Raw genomic sequence first — 18,008 nt, 5'->3', positions numbered from 1 at the left:
GCAGAGATAAAAGGACAGGGGATTTTAATAATTTCTCATGGGCTGTAGTCAAAGTTTTATTTACTGCTTGGTCTACAGACAGAAAGCTCAGCTGGGATATCAGCCTCGGGAAGTTTTGGATTTACCAGGAACAAGTTTTTCAGGTGGCCATATAAAACAAGGTAAATTTCCATCAATTACTACATTTTGTCTAACCATATACCTTTTGAGAAGTACAACATAGAATCTAGTAGAACAGTAATCTGGATAAAAAAGGTGCTGAAAAGATTATCTATGATAAACTCATTGACAGAATTTACATAACAATTTGCACCATACATGTACTTCAGTTTTTCCTTTTGGACCATCCTTGCACCTAGGCCGGCACAGTGTGCAAAACAACCTGGCTACTACAAAATAACACTGGAAGGACACTAAATAGGGATGCTACATTTGCTGAACTTACAGCATGCACCACGGGAACTGCCTCTGTTCCTGCATCAGGGCATCTGAGACCAGGACCCACCCCAGTATGTCTGATTCGAGAACCAGCTTGGAAGGGTTTCAGTTCAGGAGGTGCGTTTCATGGAATAATTTAAAGAAAAAGTTACAAATAAAAACCAGAAGGTACAAAGCCTCTGTTGCACATAGATGCCACTTGCATGCTGCTCGCTCAGTCCCTGTTACAGGCTCAGGGCATCATCTCCAAAACGACCAACTCTCCAGAGTTATGTGAGAAACTCCAGCTGGGCTCCTTATTTTGGGATTCAGCGCTTCACTCCCTGCTCCTTTTCCCCCTTCCTTACTGCTGATTTCACACACTTGATGCCCTGGGTACTGCAACAGCAGCCAGCAAGGCAATGTGGCAACGTGGTGCCATGGTGCTTCATCCTCCAGCCTGCACTAGGGCTGCCCTGGCTCATCCCTCTGCTCAGCTCTCCAGAGGCCAGCCAGCGTGGCAGAAAATAGTGCCCCTTCCCTCCTGCTCCCTTCCCCCAGGAGACTAAATAAGTCCTTTCCCCATGAGAGCCAACTCGCACTGGCCCAGAGCCTGTGAACATTGAACACTCAGCACTGATCCAGTTAATTCAGCGGAATTACACCGCTTCATTCCCCCATACACACACCCACTGATCTCGCAGAAGCAGAGGAGGGGATTTCACATACTTCTAACCGAGAGCCATAGCAGGAGACACTCGCTAAGTCCATCTAAGATAGCAAAATACATCACGGAAAAGCAACGGGAATTTGCAAGGCTCGAGAGTTTCCAGCTCATCAGTGGCTAACCAAGGACGAGCATCTCTTCTCCTACTATGGTACTGTTGGGTTTTTTCTTTTTTTTTTCCCCTCCTTCTTTCTTTAACACCTTAGAGTGTCTTGTGTCTAACTCTCTGCAAATCCTCATGTTCATTCCCTGCCATGTTGCCAGGAAAACGCGTGTTCTGCAGGATAATAGGCACCATATAGCTATTGCGTGGGGAAGAGGAACTCTGCCTAATTGCTAGAGGCCACTTTTCCCCCCTCAGATGCTCTGCGACACTGAGGCACTATGCGATGGTCAACGAGAGCTAAGCAAAAGCCTCCTGAAAAAGGTGCCAGGTGGTCCAGTTCAGTCACTGTGCAACCTGGCTTCCCACCCCCTGCCAAAAGGCTCCTGTGGTATCAGTCCAGAAACCTCATCCTTCAGAAAAGGCCATGATAAGCAGAGAGATACTCACCCTTTCCTGTAACTGTGGGAAGAGATAAGAATTGTGTCTGGCAGTGGAGGATCCCTTCAGGAAGAAGTGTGTAGACTTGGGAAAATGTACAGCCTCAAGTGCATCTGTGAAGAAAATACAAATGTGAATGAATGCCAATACCAATCAGTTCATATCAAATATGGAAAATAGCTACTAAAATGGTATTTTGGTTGGAAAATTCACATTAAATATCTTGACTTCTACTTCAATAAAGCTTTCAAATTTGACTTTTATTTAAATTAATTTTGTTTTGTGAACAAAAAAGCAGAATAGTTACAAACTTTATTTTGCTCTAACATTTGTTTCACTTCTATGAACAATTATCTTAAGCAAATATAAACAGTTAATTGGAAAAACATGCTTCAAGCCCTTCTGAAATACCATTCTCTTATTTATTGATCCAGCTATTACGAAGTTATGGCTTTAGAGATATAAAACCGCTAGCAAACATGGATTCTGATTAGCAGATGGGTCAGGAAAAATGGGTAGAACAATTTTGTTTTGCAACTTGCTTGCATATTAGAGCTGCTGCTTTTACTTGGTTCACTCTTCCACCTCTAGCTCTCTGCCTCTATTTTCTATGGATGTACACACACACATCACCCCAATCTATACATACATATATGCCTATTTCAGAATATTTCAGAATATTTAAGGTTGGAAGGGACCTCTACAGATCATCTAGTCCAACCTTCCTGCTCAAGCAGGCACACCTAGAGCATGTGGCACAGGGTGGCATCCAGGCGGGTTTTGAAGACCTCCAGAGAAGGAGACTCCACAACCTCCCTGGGCAGCCTGTTCCACTGCTCTGTCACCCTAACAGTAAAGAAGTTCCTCCTCACCTGGAGACGGAACTTCTTGTGTTTCAGCTTGTGGCCATTACCCCTCGTCCTATCTCTGGCCACCAGTGAGAACAGCCTGTCCCCTTCCTCCCTGCATTCTCCCTTCCTGAACTTATACATATTAATCATATCCCCTCTGAGCCGTCTCTTCTCCAGAGAAAACAGGCCCAGCTCGCTCAGCCTCTCTTCATACGAGAGATGTTCCATTCCCTTAATCATCCTGGTTGCCCTTCTCTGGACCCTCTCCAGAAGCTCCACGTCTCTCCTATACTGGGGTGCCCAGAACTGCACACAGTACTCCAGGTGCGGCCTCACCAGAGCTGAGTAGAGGGGCAGAATCACCTCCCTTGACCTGCTGGCAACGCTCCTCCTGATGCAGGCCAGGATGCCATTGGCCTTCTTGGCCACGAGGGCACACTGCTCACTCATGGTTAACTTAGTGTCAACCAGGACTCCCAGGTCCCTCTCCGTGGAGGTGCTTTCCAGCAGGTCGACCCCTAATCTGTACTGATGCCTGGGGTTATTCCTCCCCAGGTGCAGGACCCTGCACTTGTCCTTATTGAACCTCATGAGGTTCCTCTCTGCCCAACTCTCCAGCCTGTCCAGGTCCCTCTGGATGGCAGCACAGCCCTCCGGAGTGTCGGCCACTCCACCCAGCTTGGTGTCATCCGCAAACTTGCTCAGGGTGCATTCCGTGCCCTCGTCCAGGTCATTGATAAACAAGTTGAACAGCACTGGGCCCAGTACTGACCCCTGGGGGACACCACTGGCCACAGGCCTCCAGCTGGATTCGGCCCCATTTATGACCACCCTCTGAGCTCTGCCATCCAGCCAGCCCTCGATCCACCGCACCAGGTACTCGTCTAGCCCACTGTCCCGGAGCTTCCGTATGAGGATGTTGTGGGAGACAGTGTCAAAAGCCTTGCTGAAGTCAAGGTAGACAACATCCACGGCTCTCCCCTCATCCCCTCATCATCCCCTCATCATTCTGAAATATTCTGAAATATTCTGAATCCCCACAAGGCAGTCCAACCATCAGGGTTAAGCCACAGACAGCCCATCTGAATCCCCACGAGTGCATTGCTGTGGGGCCAGCAAAGATGCCCAAAATGGCACAGTCACCACTAGTGAACCAAGTGCCCACTGAGATGGGTTTGAAGAACACGAGAAAATTTTGCAGGTAAAACTTTGACTATAACCTTCGAGTTTCCAAGCAGAATACACAGCTGTGAACCTTTACATGGTATCCTTTTTATTTAATACACTTACCTCCAGGACATAATACATATATCTTAAGGATATAAGAAAACATGCTCCCTCAAAGCCAAGCAGTTACCTGTTTGTTACCAGAAAAGCCATTCACGCTGACACTCAGTTGGCACCCCTTTGTGCAGCTCTCCTTAAGGGGCCAATTTCTGGGGCCAAACACATCAGCTGCTCCCTCCCCTGTGCTGCTCACAGAGAAAGGCCCGTGCTGCCTCTGCAAAGCAACCTGCAGGCTCCAGCTTGCTCTGGGGGACAAAGCCCCGAGTGCTGCTCTTGCCTATTTTTCCTGGCATGGGAAGAGCAAAGCTTGACCAAGGGCAAAGATGCCCTTCACGTGAGGCACGACCTTCACAGGGACAGCATAGCGTGCCGGCACAAATCATGCCTCAGGGCTTTTTCCCCTTCTTTACAGGCTTGGCACTTGGAGCGGCAAATCCCTTTGCTCCTGCTCCAACAATCCCATGGCCTTCACAGGGATTACTCGGGCCGCATAAAGAGGTTCTCTTGGTTTCTGGCAAAAGCTCTTGGCACGAAACCGCTAGCGCCTAACTGGACACCGAGGCACGCCAACAGAAACACCAGCTTTGGTCCTGATGGGATTGCAGGGAGCGCAAGCTGTTGTGCAAAGACTGCTGGTTTGCTTTGTGGAAGCAGCCGCTGCGGCGATTATGGACTTGGCAGCTGTTAGGACAGTAATCCCCAGCTTCCCCTACTGCCCTCCCATCTCTATTAGCACTGATGGCGTCAGGAAAAAAAACAGATATTATCCATGTTATCATCGCTTCTGAACTTGACCGGTGGTGGCTGTGCATTAGAATAGCTGTCACAGAAAAGAGGCGAGGAAGGAAACGGCTTAAAAGTCCATCAGGTTCAGTATGTGGCAGCAGCAGAATGCTAGACCAAAGCCGCTGCACAGAAATGGATAATCAAAAAGGCCAAATAATAGTCAGGAACAGCAATATTGCAATCTGAGAGTGCTTACCTCCGAGAGCAACACAACTTAAAGCTGTGGGCCTGTCATGCTATTGGAAGTAATTTTACTATTCCTTCCAACTCGGAGCTGCCATCCGTAGGAAAAAAAGATATTCAACAGGACTACAAACCTCTATTCCCTGGATAACCTGACTGGTTCAAGACTGATGCTTCCTTTAGGCAACTGCAGACTGCTTATTAACAAAAAAATATTCTGACAATCAAGTTACACCCCTGCATTTCTGGCAAGTTGCTCTTAAATCAGCAGGACAACAAAACTCACCTTGATCCCAAGTGCCTACACATTGCACAGTTGGGAGTTTCACCTACACCCATCCATGGTTTTGTTTTAGCCTATATTTCTCGGCAGGAACATCTTCAACTGCCGTCTCCCAGCGGCAACGACCAGTCATGTTGTACACTCTGCTGTATGCAAGGACTCAAGTCACTGCAGCAAAGACGGTTTATGTGCAGGATATACCTCACTGGAGAAGATATGCTCTGCATGAGCTAAAAGAAAAGGACAAGCTATTGTAATGAGCAACATTTAAAATCCTCAGGTTGCGCACTAGATGCATTTGAGAACGGTTGCTCTAACTGCCCAAAACCTCTGCCAATTTCTCCATATCCCAAGTGGTTCAGCCAGCCAAAACCCAAGAGGCCCCGTGATGCAACAGTGCAGGGAAATGCTCTTGAGCTTCAGACTCGCAGGTCACTGCGACCACCATATTCCCTGCATCATTTATCTTCAAACTGACGGACCTGAAATCCTAATTCTCTTTCTTTAATACTGTTTGCAGAAAGGAACCTGCTAAACTCCACGGCTGCACCAATAATTATTATCCTGAAGAACTGAGAAGCATGAAGACAGCAGCTCTCTTGGTTTGTCTTGTAGGATCTGCTTTGGCCATTCCAGTAAGTCCTCCGTGTTTTATTACTAGGACGCATTTGAACATCTGCATATTGGAAATACTTTAATATTAACTCACTTCGCTATACAAGATCTTTTTTTAATAAGGAGATGTTTAATTCCATTGTCTATTCTAGACCTATCCCTTTACCTACAAGCTTGGAATCCATGGACAAAAACCTGCAGAAAAGGTACTTGTGTCCTTCTTTTCATGTTATAAGGCAAACTACAGTCATGATTACAAATAGAAAAAAAATTACACTAGGCATAGGCTTGAAAATCCATTTAGGTTAAAAAAATTTAAAAAAACAACCGCCAAAACCTTAAAAAAAAGTGCCCCTCTCTCATGGCAATTATTACCAAAGGTCTCATGCCTCACACAGCACAGCTAGCAGGAAACCAGCACAGAGTTGTAATCCCCATGACAAAAAATTCCATTTATTTCAAGAAATTCCCTTAAATGAATTCCCAAATTCATTTTTTCAGAGGCCAGTTGTCCCCTAAGAGTAAGGGTAACCAATGACATGTACGTTGACCGAGTCCTAAAAGGTTTCTGTGACCCTGGGGATCAAGTTATAACCAAAGAAACAAAGGCTAGAAACCACATTCAGACACATCTAAATGTCAAGTGCAGTGCACAGTGAGGATTCATAAAGAGAGAAACCAAAGCATCTTTCTAAAAAGAATAAAAAAATATAATGCTGCATGATCAGAGGCAACCAAAATGCATCATATTAAGGAACATTTGGCCTTGCATTTTGTAGGCCACCGAACTCAAAGCCCCTCACAAATCTTGCTTTACACATACTTTTTTGTTGTTGTTGTTTGTTTTAGGTAGCAGGGCAGTTTAGGCCTTACAACTGTTTCCATCTTCATGAACTACTCTCCCCAAAATTTTAAGGGGAACTACGTAAGGCACTATTTTTAACATGCAAGAAGCAACGCCAAAAGTCCTGAGGTTTAGTACAGAAAAATATCAGATGTTCCTACTGCTGTAAAAAAGACCCAAGGGCCTGTACTCACCAAGCAGCAGCCAAGCTGAGTCTGTCTAATAGCAACAGAAGGGCCATCCCTTCTGCAAGACATAACCTTCACTCTAGAACTTCCTTCCTGCTCAAGGGTTTAAGCCTTTTCCACTCAAATTAGTAATTTGCAAAGAAACTACTATGCGAAAAAGGCCACTCAAACACCTGCGACTCGTCCTTATGATACAGTAATAAGATAAGGCGGTGCTGTCACCACCTACAAAAGCTCCCATTTAATCCAGTTTGGAATAATCACGTAGCTTTCCCTGCACATCCCAAGACTTATTGCCATGGCATTGCCCGATCAAAGCTCCTTCTCTCCTCTTTTCACAGACCCTCTATTTACCTGTGTAGGGGGATAAATACCTTCTTTGCTGAGATAAGAGGTAATGAATGCAGCCTAAGGCAGGTGTCTGAAGTTACGGCTCTAGATTGCTAATTAAGGAATTGGTCTGACACATCACAAGACCCCCATAACACATCATCCTAACACATCATCCTTCTACCAGACCTTAAAAAGAATTTTATGGACTTTTTTTTTCCCCAGACAAACAAACAGGGCTAATACACACAACTGCTGAGAACCCAAAATGATACTGACTGTGAATTTCAAGCTCTGAATTAACTTAGGGGAGGACTTAGGATGAAAAAGCATAAAAAGCAGCATCATAGTGTGCTTTTTTCAATATAAAGCCAATTTACATTACATTGACTAGCGACTGATTAGAATAAATTCTAATATCTTTTTAAATACCTGTTTTCTTCGTTCTGGAAGGCTCAAGACATTCAATCTGATGCCTCAGCAGAAGAGAGCCCAGAGCACGAAAACAACGGTGATTTGCTGTCAAATCCCAGAAACAAAAACCAAGAGGTACCACTGACAGCTACCGAGCCCAGGCCTGCTCGAACACAGGGAGGCAGCAGTAATGAGCACGAAGCCTACAACAGCCCCAAGAGCTCTAATTTCCTCTCGCCGCACATTAAAATGGGTTCGGCCCCTGACAGGCAGGACGGTGACTCTGGAAGCAGCAGCGGAGAACAGGTCAGCTCTGAATATCACCAGCTCAGGCGGCCTGAGAAACACAACAATGAACGAATTTGGGATGATGAAGGAAGGCTGGTGGATGCTCGCAGTGCGCAAAACGCCTGGACCTACAATAAAGATAGAGTTGACCTATCGGAGAACAAGCGTGATGGTGATGAAGAGGGCAAGGTGGAGGAGGAGGAAAGGGAAAGGGTGGAAGAAACCATCTACAGAGATATGAAGCACCAAACCCAATTGACAAATCACAACAGTCAATACAAGAGGGAACAAGATGAAGAGGGTGAACAACCTGATGAAATCACGGGAGATTCCAGGCAGCCACTCCAGATAACCAAGAGGCACGGTGAGAAACTTGACCGAGAGGAGCACGAGAGGGATGAGACCCAACCCAAGCCTCACGAATCAGAAAAAATCCCTCTCTCTCAAAAAAGCAGTAGCCAACATCAGGATGACGGACAGCAAAGCCAACAAGGCAAAGCCAATTCTCATGCACACAAACAGAACGTTGATGACGACGATCACGATGGTGATGTTGATGGCGAAGAAGATCTGAGCAGTGTCTGGAAAAAGAACTATGCAGAAGGTGGAAGTATCCAGAGTGATAAACCTGTAAGTATCAGCGCGGAGTGGAAAGGGGACAGCAAAGATGGCAGTGCACGTAGCAGAGATAATGGTGACGACCTGCATGCCACAAAGCAAGACTTTGCTCACTTTGAGGAAGATGACCATCATGAGCTACTCGATTCTGACAGCAAGGAACAAAAGGAAACCAGCAGTTCTGTTCAGAGTGTGAATTCAGTGGAACCTGAACATAAGGTAAATGGCCTTAAAAAAAAGGGGGGGGGGGGGAGAGGGGGAGGTCATAAATTGTCCTAAATTAAAGTTCCTGATGCTTGAAAGAAGATTTCAGAAAAAGAACAGGTCTAAAACATCCTTAAAGTTTTGGAGAAGTCTCATCTCCTTTTACTCCTTATTCATCCAGTTCATGCTGTGTCACTTCACATAGAAAATTTAGATGAACTGGACCAGAGACTGAGCCCAACTTCTGTAAAGCCTCCTGCCCAACGTACTACGTAATGGAACACACCTATACATACATACACATGCATATGGAATGTCTACACATATAAACCAACTGGAACCCAGCCTCATACTGAATAGAAAGGCCAGTTCATACTCCACTCCCAAAGGATTTTCAAGGCTTTCATTTAAAATTGAACAGCTTCAACAGAGAAGGTCAGAGTTCCCAGAATAACTAGCAGCCTGTGCCAGGGTGCTTAGGACACCCTTCCACAGGATGAAGGACTAGGGCCTCCTCTATCAGATAACGAGGACCTTGCACACAGATCTCCCATCCCCTGATAAAACAGATAGATAGACAAAAAAGACAAGTGCTTTGTTTTGAAAGGAGTGCTCTTTGCCAAGACTATTAAGGAAGAACCTTACTCTTTAGAAGGAGATTAGAGCTGTTTTATCTGCAGCAGAGTAGGCAGCTGTCCAGAGCACAAAAGGAGCACTATACTATGCCACTGTATCCCGCACTTACCGCAATTTCTGCTTTTATCTCTCTGACTTAAAGGTTAAAGCTACGAGCAGATCCTACGGCGAGGGGGAAAGTGCGAGCAACAGCAGTGGGAAGGCTTTGCTGGGTGAGTCAACTGCACACGGAGCCCTTCCATACCGGCTACCTCACTGCAGCTGGGGAATCTGCTGGTCTGCATTTCTTTTCTGTGTTCAGCGGGATGCAGTTTCACATGACTGCCCCATGCTTGTGCATAATGCTTTAGAGCACACACCATCCCAGAGAGGAATCCCTTCTGCATACCCTTGGATTTATGCGTTTGTTTCTGAAAAACATTCATGTGCAGCACAGATTATGTTGATTTTACAAAAATGAGTCATCTTCCATTGAAAGCTTCCATGGAGCTTCCATTCAGCTCCATCAGCTGAAAAGCAGTACCCTGAGTTAAACTAGGAGGGCTAACACCTTAGATTCAGCAAGGACAGATAAGGGTTCACAGCAAACCTAAGGCTCAAAGGGAATATCAGCCCTTATAACCAACCAGCTACTCCAATATGCACAAAGTGCTTGACTACTGGGCTAATATTTGGCTATATTTACTATTTCCTGTCAGGAATACTTGCCAAGAAGGCTGGTTTTGTCACCTTGTTTCTAACAAACCCTCCCTTCCCTATCTTACTGTTAGATGCATGCAGGAACTTCCACTGCAAGAGAGGAAAAGTGTGCCACGTGGATGAACAAGAGCAACCCCGCTGCATTTGCCAAGACCCTGCTGCTTGCCCTTCAACCAAAGATTATGAGCATGTAAGTAGCTCATTCATCACACAGCATGAGGGGAAAATCAACTACAACACTTACAGGATACTACATTCTCCAGGCATTATTTAGAGCAATTCTAGCCTAAAAAGTAAAAAAAAATTAAATTAAATTAAAAAAAATTAAAATCTAAGTGGGTTTCAGTGATTTTAGTAATTGTACCAGTAGGTACAGAATACCAAAACTTAGGGATTCTTGCTCAACAAGAATATAAAAATACATGGCTAAAAAATACTGAACGTGTGTTGCTTCTATTGTCTCATTCAGCAAATACCATCTTCTCTGTCACTACAAGTAAAGTGGAATACTTTTATGTTTCAGAGCATATACCAAATATACACTAGCATATAGTACAACAACACTGTAGCAATTCAGAGACAGAACCACAGACATTAAGACATTCAAAATGGGTGTCTAACTAGAGCTCTATAATCCTCATGCAGGTATAAGAAAATAACTAGAATTTTCACGATTTCTGATCAAATTCTGTGGATATTCCTAACTGGCACACTGAATAGCAATGTTGATTTTGTTATTATGCCTAAAATTGATAAATATTCTGAACACGGTAGAGGAGGGTGGTTTGACTGTTACCCCATTTTAGGTTTGTGGCACTGATAATAAGACCTACGAGGGCCTCTGCCAGCTCTTTGGCACAAAATGCCAACTTGACGGGACAAAAATGGGGCGCCAGCTGCACCTGGACTATATGGGATCCTGCAAATGTAAGTCATAGGTTTTTGTGTATCGAATTTATCTTAGCTATAAAGATGCACTAAACTGAAAAAGTACACACTCATCATAAGGTATTTGCTTCCTCTTTTGGTTTTTCCCCAGTCTGCGTCACTTATCTGCTAATTTAAACAGGCTTCCAAACCTTAAATGTTTCAGCCCTGCGATTTTGTCCTATAAATAAGGGCATCAGGGGGCCTAATGCAAAGATGATTGCAGCAGTTTCCTGTCCCCATAATATGCTCTCACATATTAATTTTTCTCTGATTGCAATAGCATTTCAGCATTCCAGTTGTTAATGCATTTCTTCTCACTGGGACAATATTAAATCCACATCCATTTTACCAATGAAAATGTCAAGTTGAAAAAGAATCACAGAAAGACTTAAATGAAAAACAAGATCCAGTGGCTAGAACATCTCAAAGTTTTTTCACTTACCACGTGCTCTTGGATGAGCGTACACTCACTTTCAGCTGAAGCATTCCTCAGATGACTAAAACTCTGTTTCTATGCAAGCCCAAAGGGCTGAACAACACATTTGTGTCCTAGTTGCCGCAGGATCTTGCTCCACTGCCTAGGCCGTGTTACCATTTTAAGCTGCCAGAGGCACCCCCAAGTCCTTCTAAGAGAGCTCAGACAGTTCCACCCCCCTAAATTACAATCCCATGGCAAGAATTAAGAAATTGGCCTAAGGGGTGGTACAAGATCACCCAGAAACTCTATGCAAGGCCTCAGTTCAAACCTCTTGCTTGTGACCACCATTTTAACTACACAGCTTCTGCTTGTTAACAATATCAACATCACAAAGCATTTTAAAAGTATAATTTAACCCATTACTTTCTTCATTTTTAAAATTGGGTCCATTTAAAGCTGACCAGGAAATGTGTTCATGACAACTCCATCCAACTTAGCCTAGAAATGCTTCAATGTCAATTTTACATGTCTCTTGCTAATGAGAGTTTTACCCTTTGGAGCAGTTATCCCTCATTGTACAGACTATGAAGTGGATCAGTTCCCTCTCCGGATGAGAGACTGGCTCAAAAACATCCTTATGCAGTATTACGAACGCGATGTGGATACATCTGGATTCCTAACTGAAAAGCAAAGAAACAAAGTAAGTAATCCTTCTTGAATTAACCCCCTCAGTTACACTGTTAGGGCTGCATGTGCCCTCTCCTCTGTGACAGTTTCTCATTCGATTTCTCCCTTTTCTCATTAGCATTTTTGTTCAGGTTCCATAGACTGAATTATATCCCATAAAGTCAGTCAATTGTGCTAGTCAGTCTCAATTAGACAGGTTGCAGAATATGCTCAAGTTCTCCATACCCATCATCACTAGTACCTAAGTATTTTTACTATGAATGTTCTTTTGTCCAAGTGCACATAAGCCAAATTTAAATGAATGCTCACAGACAAGGAGCAAAAGAGACTTTAATACAACAGAATTGGTGCGCGCACACACACACACACACCCTTGGATAAACATGATGTGCTTGAGAAGAATCAACACAGCTGCTGTTCAGGCAAGTACTTTGTGACAAATTACCTGGAAAGAATAATATGGAGAGAAGAGTGATGCAATTTGAGCTTTCTACAAGGCTTAAGGAATCTGAGTAGATAGAGCATAAAGGCGAGAATGTGGATATAGATAAAACAATTATGAAAAGACAGAAAACGGTAAAAAAAGAAATGGCCAAGAGAGGCTATTTGTTGAGTTCCACAAGTCAAAAGAACTTGTGTCATTCAGCAGCTCTGTGTTACCTGAAAGAGAATGGTGGGTAAAAAAATATTGCTCACAAGAAAAAGGGATTCAAGGAATTAAGGACTTGGCCTCACTGAAAAATTGTTGAAGGACCCTATGTCTGGACAATAGAGCAAGCAAGATTCAAACCTAATTTGTAATATACAATATGCATGATGGAGATGTCTGAGAGAGAACCTTGGCTTGGATTGAGTTGAAAACTCTTTTTTCCCATTCTTGTGACACGTTATGCTTTGCAATCAGTATAAGTGTTTCTGAAATTTAAGCGAACCGTTATTGGTATGGTTTGTAAGGTTTTTTTTTTCATGTCACTTCCTATTTTGTCTACTCATAGATTAAAGTTACACTGATATCAAAGATGCATAAAATTATATGGGCCTGGAACTCAGTTTAAGACAAAAATGCTACTTAATCATTCAGTAAGCTGCCCAGCAGGATCACATAGAGCAACAGTCTGCTCAAAACAGAACAGCCTCTTTTGTATCACTGGGCCTTTTATTTGAGAAATTTACACCAAGTAAATGTTTGGTAACAGCAATTTTTCTGAGGATACAGACATCAGAACTGCCCCAAGCCCCCTAACAAAGCAAATAATGCTCATTAAACCAAGCCCCTGGGCTGCTCTGACTTGGGAGCACACAACAGGTGACCCTAGTGTTTACACACAATTTCCTTGAGGAGCAGTGAAGACCATGTGCGCAACTCCAGGGCACAGCGGTCTGCTGGAACTCCTCACACCGAGTGATTTGAATTACATGACTGGTGAGATGATTTGTCTCACACTGGAAGGTCAAGTTGCTTCCCCAGCAATCACGTTACCCTCATCTAGTAGCCTTCTAGTCTTTCATCTCCTACCAGTCTGAGGCTCTGGTCCTGCTTAGGCAGGTCTGATGATCAGCGACAGGAATTTCACCTCCTCTCCCGTTACTATCATATTTTATATGGGCACCAACAAAAACTACTGGCACACTTGAGACAAGGCTTTTGCGTAGCATACGTTCACAAACAATACCAAGTTGGTTTCTTCAAGCATATGTCATCAAGTTGATATTTCTTGAATCACCTCCTTTTGGGAGTCTTGTCTTCTGGATAGATCTTTACTGCTAAAAACAACTAAGTTCTTCTCTTGGGTTCAGGTCAAAAAAATCTATGAGAATGAAAAACGTCTCTCGGCCGGCGACCACCCAGTTGAGCTGCTCCTGTATGACTTTGAGAAGAATTATCACATGTATGTATATCCTGTACACTGGCAGTTTTACCAGCTTGATCAGCACCCCGTTGACAGGTAAGCACTGATTGAGTATTTTTTCTTGGCTGCTTAGGCTAAAACCCTTATACTTTTCTAAGCCTGTCAGAATATACTCTATGTACACAACCAGCCCCCCAGTTATTACAGCTATTACAGCTAGTATCTCCTTTCGGAAAAGCCACTCGCTTCATAAGCACAAAAACTTTGTCTGATTTTTGTTGGAGACAAGTCTGAAGTCTAACACTTCTATCCTCTTGTGTTGCATATTCAGGTATTATTACATTTGAAGCTCCATAATTTTTTAATAGCTAATAAGGGCCTAATCTTGGGCAAGAGCTGGCTCATGAGTTCAGGCTATTAATGAGACAAGAGCAACAGGCCAAACTATAAAGAGCACAAGCTATCAGCAGGAATAGTGAGGTACCCATCGCTTTCAGTTCAACCTGAAAGAACCCTCTCATTTCTAAGGAGCAGCTAAGGTAAAATACCACCAGGATCAGCATTAAAGAAACTCTCTACTTGATACTACTCCAAGAAAACTTCACCCACATGTCGGGCCTTCAGTAGGAGCAGCTGCAAGGCTGGGGGCCCTGAAGGCCTCATAGCAGAATTGAACTGTCTGTCAAAGCCACCATTGCCATGTTCTAGCAGCTAAAATCATCTTGAACCACCCTGGTGAAAATCACCACTCAACAGCTTTACCTCCTTGGTCTTTCTTGCAGAGTATTAAGCCACTCAGAGCTGGCTCCCTTGAGAGCTTCTCTTGTCCCCATGGAACACTGCATAACTCGGTTCTTCCAAGAGTGTGATGGAGACCAAGATAAACGTGTCTCTTTGAAGGAGTGGTGCCACTGTTTTGGGATTAAAAGAGGTAAACCCAATAGAATACCAAAATACATAGGGCAAAATGTTCCTACTAAGACTAGACAACCTATCATATCATACTTTAAGAGGGAATTTCTACCCCCAAGCTAATAACTGCTGTGCACTATCCTAAATGGAACAGGGCGCGGGACTAAGACCACAAGAGATGCAGGGTTTTGGTTGGATTATTGGGACATCATCAACAACACTGAAATTCTTTTAGATTCAATACCAAATCATTCCCCTCTCTGGTGTCTGGTGCTGTATGTTCCACCTGCCTTCTTCACTACAGAAATAGTGTCTTTTTTATTCAGTGCCTTCAAGAGTAAGGCAAAGCAGGTCTTCATTAGTATATTAGTGGACAGAGCATGCTCCTGGGAAAATAGATTAAAACTTCAGCTCAAGAAGAGAACGTAATCAATAATAAAGTTGCCATGCTTACATTTTGCAATAGAAAAAGGCTACAGTCCCCAAGCCCTCTGAAATTAATACATGTCTTGATGATGATGCACATCAATATGTTTCTTTGCAAAGACTGAATCATTCAGTGACACTTGGTTCTTCTCTGTTGCAGAGGACATAGATGAAAACCTCCTGTTCTGAGCACGACTGAACAGAATCCCAGTGCTTTAATACTGGGTCAACACGAAAACCCAGTTTGGTTCTTTTCTCATTAGCAGCTTATTAGAAGAAAGACTGAGAAAACTGAATAAGGTTTTTTGAATAAAAGCTTTTGATAGGTCAACAGTTTTTGTCCAATAACAAATGCACAGACCTCTACATTTGTTAACAGCAGAAGCAAACAACTCCAAGATATGCACCTACATTGTATTTTCTTCTGCATCAGTTTCTAATCTCCCTGAATCTAGAAACAGTCTCTAGAAACATTTTGCTCATTGGTTTGCCAGCATAGACTTGCCTTCTTCCCGCTCAAGTAGGAAGACTTGCTACTGCCGCTGTCTTCCGTAAGACACAGTAACTTGTGCTCATCGGAAGACAGGTACTACTCACACAAGAACAAAGGATAGCAAGAACCTTCTTGAAGGCCACCAACTCTGCAATGCAAAGGTAGGCACTTCCCTGAAAAACCCCTCACGTGGGATGTTGTAAGAAACAGTCCTGAGCCCTATTCCTGCTAAGGAAGATGAGAAAACACTTGACTTGAAGAAAGTCACCTTTCCAAGTAAAGAGGATTCAGATATCCACTTGCTTCCTGCTCATTGTGCTCTTCAGTCAAGTAGCACTCCCAATCATAATGCAGCTCCAGCGTGGTGAAGGAGAGACAAAGAATCAACCTATGAATATTTTCAATAAGGGAACTTCTCATAAACAGGCTTTTGCCACCAAAACCCATTTGACTAGTCATTTCAGCTATCGACATCGTAACACGCTTCGTTCTGCAACGCCACGAAACTGAAAACAATTCCACGCCGTTCAGATGCACAAGAGAACATCCTCTCTGTTAACTCCATACAAGAAGGCTCTTACGGAGGAAGTGATGAAACACTCATCAGCAATGTGCTATATCAGACATTTTTACTTGAGCTTTCATAGTTTGGGAAGAAGCCTCCTTTGTCGTTATTTGACCTATAAACTAGAAACCAGAATTCTAAGTGAAAACCATCTTAACCTGTTTTTTAGATGTCTTGTTACAATTTAAGTTAAAGTTACATTTAAGGGTTTATCAATGCCTCATGTTTTAGAAGTGTTGTATAGGTGCAAATAAAAGATGTTATTGCTTATGACCTTTTGGATTACATGGATTTTTTTGCAACCAATACATATATATATACACTTATATGTATACACAATCACACATCTAACCATAGGCATATGTATCACACACAACAAATGCAGTCATACTGCACTTAGAGCATGGCACAATCTAATCTGATTCTCTCTGCTCCTCCCTACAATTTACTTAAACGTTTGTGTTCTATTAGAAGCAAAAAAAAAATAAATCAGCAATAGAAATTCTCCGTCAGGCCCTTTCAGAAGTAGAGATGTCGACGTAACCAAAATTTCATCTCAACCCATTTGGGATATTTCAGGAGAAATATCCATCTGCACTTCATACACTATCCTATTTAAATCCCAACCATCCACTGCTAGAGATAGAGCACCTGACCAGAACAAACAAGATAACAGAAATCTCACAGCAGGATGCTTACTAATCAACTTGGGACCAAATGTTGCATCCTTCTTGGTTCCAGTGAAAGTCACGTTGGGATCAACAAGGTGCTACCAACACTCGCTAAAACATTTAAAAAAAAAGCAGAGATAGTCTGAAAAAATATTCAACATGATCCAGTTCCACCCTGTCAGATTCTCTCAGGTACATGAATCGTCTTTTAAATTACCAATTAACTTCTGTGAAATTATCACAGAAAAACTAAGGAAAAACTAACAAAAAGGGCATTTAGGATTACTAATAGACTTTTGCTAAACCCAAGTATTTTCAGATGTAAGAAAATATGGCTCAAACTGCCACTATACAGCTGACATAGTTTGCCTCACAAATTAATGACTAATTCACAAGATGAGATTTGTTTATTCAAACAGAGCTTCTATTTTAAGTTTTAACTCTCCCAGTTAGAAACTTCAGTACTCTAATCTCTCTTACCACAGAAGTATTTGCAGAAGAACAGGGAAGCGCAGAATCATAGCATCAAAAGGGCATCGATATGGAAAGATCAAATAAAGATACCTTCCATAACACACAAGTCTTTTCACTGCACTAATCCTTGGAAGATGGACAGGCCAAAGACAAATCTCGTTGCTTTATCAGAAAAGGAATTAAACTAAATTGCCAGGGGGTCTTAAGAACGTATTGGGTGTGATATCTTGTGGTTTTCTGATGTAAGCCACCAGACTGAAACCCTATATATATAGACACACACACATATCCGAAGTCATTCACACAATATCACAGGTACCAGCTCATTTGAGGTCTGATCCACTGCCCAGCTATCCAACATGCCAACTAAAGGTAATAAGAAACGCGTTCTTGTTATCTGGGGTACATTTGAAGAATTTTAAGTGTTTTTGGCATGGCTGTATCCTGAATGCATGTGAATAGGGAACATGTGGGAATGAGGCAAAAAAAAATCCAGGGATCTTGTCTTATTCCCCGTTTACAAGAAAAATGCAAATGGCTTCAACGGGTATTGTTAGTTGAGTGCAAAATCTAGGATTAACTCAAGATAACAAGGGAAACATGCAGACAGTATCTCAACCAAAGCACAGGCAGCACTGAAAGCAGAAGCACGGATGCGTTACCCCATA

General features: G+C 43.0%; 1 protein-coding gene across 1 annotated transcript; it reads left to right on the top strand.

The window, feature by feature from the left end:
• Positions 1-1,256: 1,256 nt before the first annotated feature.
• Positions 1,257-15,471, top strand: SPARCL1 (SPARC like 1). The gene is made up of 11 exons (XM_026041302.1): positions 1,257-1,295; positions 5,599-5,713; positions 5,846-5,899; positions 7,509-8,594; positions 9,358-9,427; positions 9,986-10,104; positions 10,721-10,841; positions 11,826-11,962; positions 13,747-13,895; positions 14,582-14,730; positions 15,298-15,471. Exons 2-11 carry the CDS (start codon positions 5,660-5,662, stop codon positions 15,324-15,326), a joined length of 1,968 nt encoding a protein of 655 aa, XP_025897087.1. The 5' UTR covers positions 1,257-1,295; positions 5,599-5,659; the 3' UTR covers positions 15,327-15,471.
• Positions 15,472-18,008: the final 2,537 nt, after the last annotated feature.

This window comes from Nothoprocta perdicaria, unplaced genomic scaffold, assembly GCF_003342845.1.
Source record: "Nothoprocta perdicaria isolate Ctin4 unplaced genomic scaffold, notPer1 scaffold_281, whole genome shotgun sequence".
NCBI classification, from domain to species: domain Eukaryota; kingdom Metazoa; phylum Chordata; class Aves; order Tinamiformes; family Tinamidae; genus Nothoprocta; species Nothoprocta perdicaria.
The sequence above is the reverse complement of the archived record's forward strand: the minus strand, read 5'-3'. Positions and strand labels throughout refer to the sequence as shown.

What these genes read in the sequence shown, in the direction of transcription:
- SPARCL1 (XM_026041302.1), top strand. Translation starts at nt 5,660, where the DNA reads ATGAAGACAGCAGCTCTCTTGGTTTGTCTTGTAGGATCTGCTTTGGCC. An exon ending in CTATATGGGATCCTGCAAAT is followed by an intron (nt 10,842 to 11,825) that starts GTAAGTCATAGG and finishes CCTTTGGAGCAG; the next exon opens with TTATCCCTCATTGTACAGAC. An exon ending in CTGAAAAGCAAAGAAACAAA is followed by an intron (nt 11,963 to 13,746) that starts GTAAGTAATCCT and finishes TCTTGGGTTCAG; the next exon opens with GTCAAAAAAATCTATGAGAA.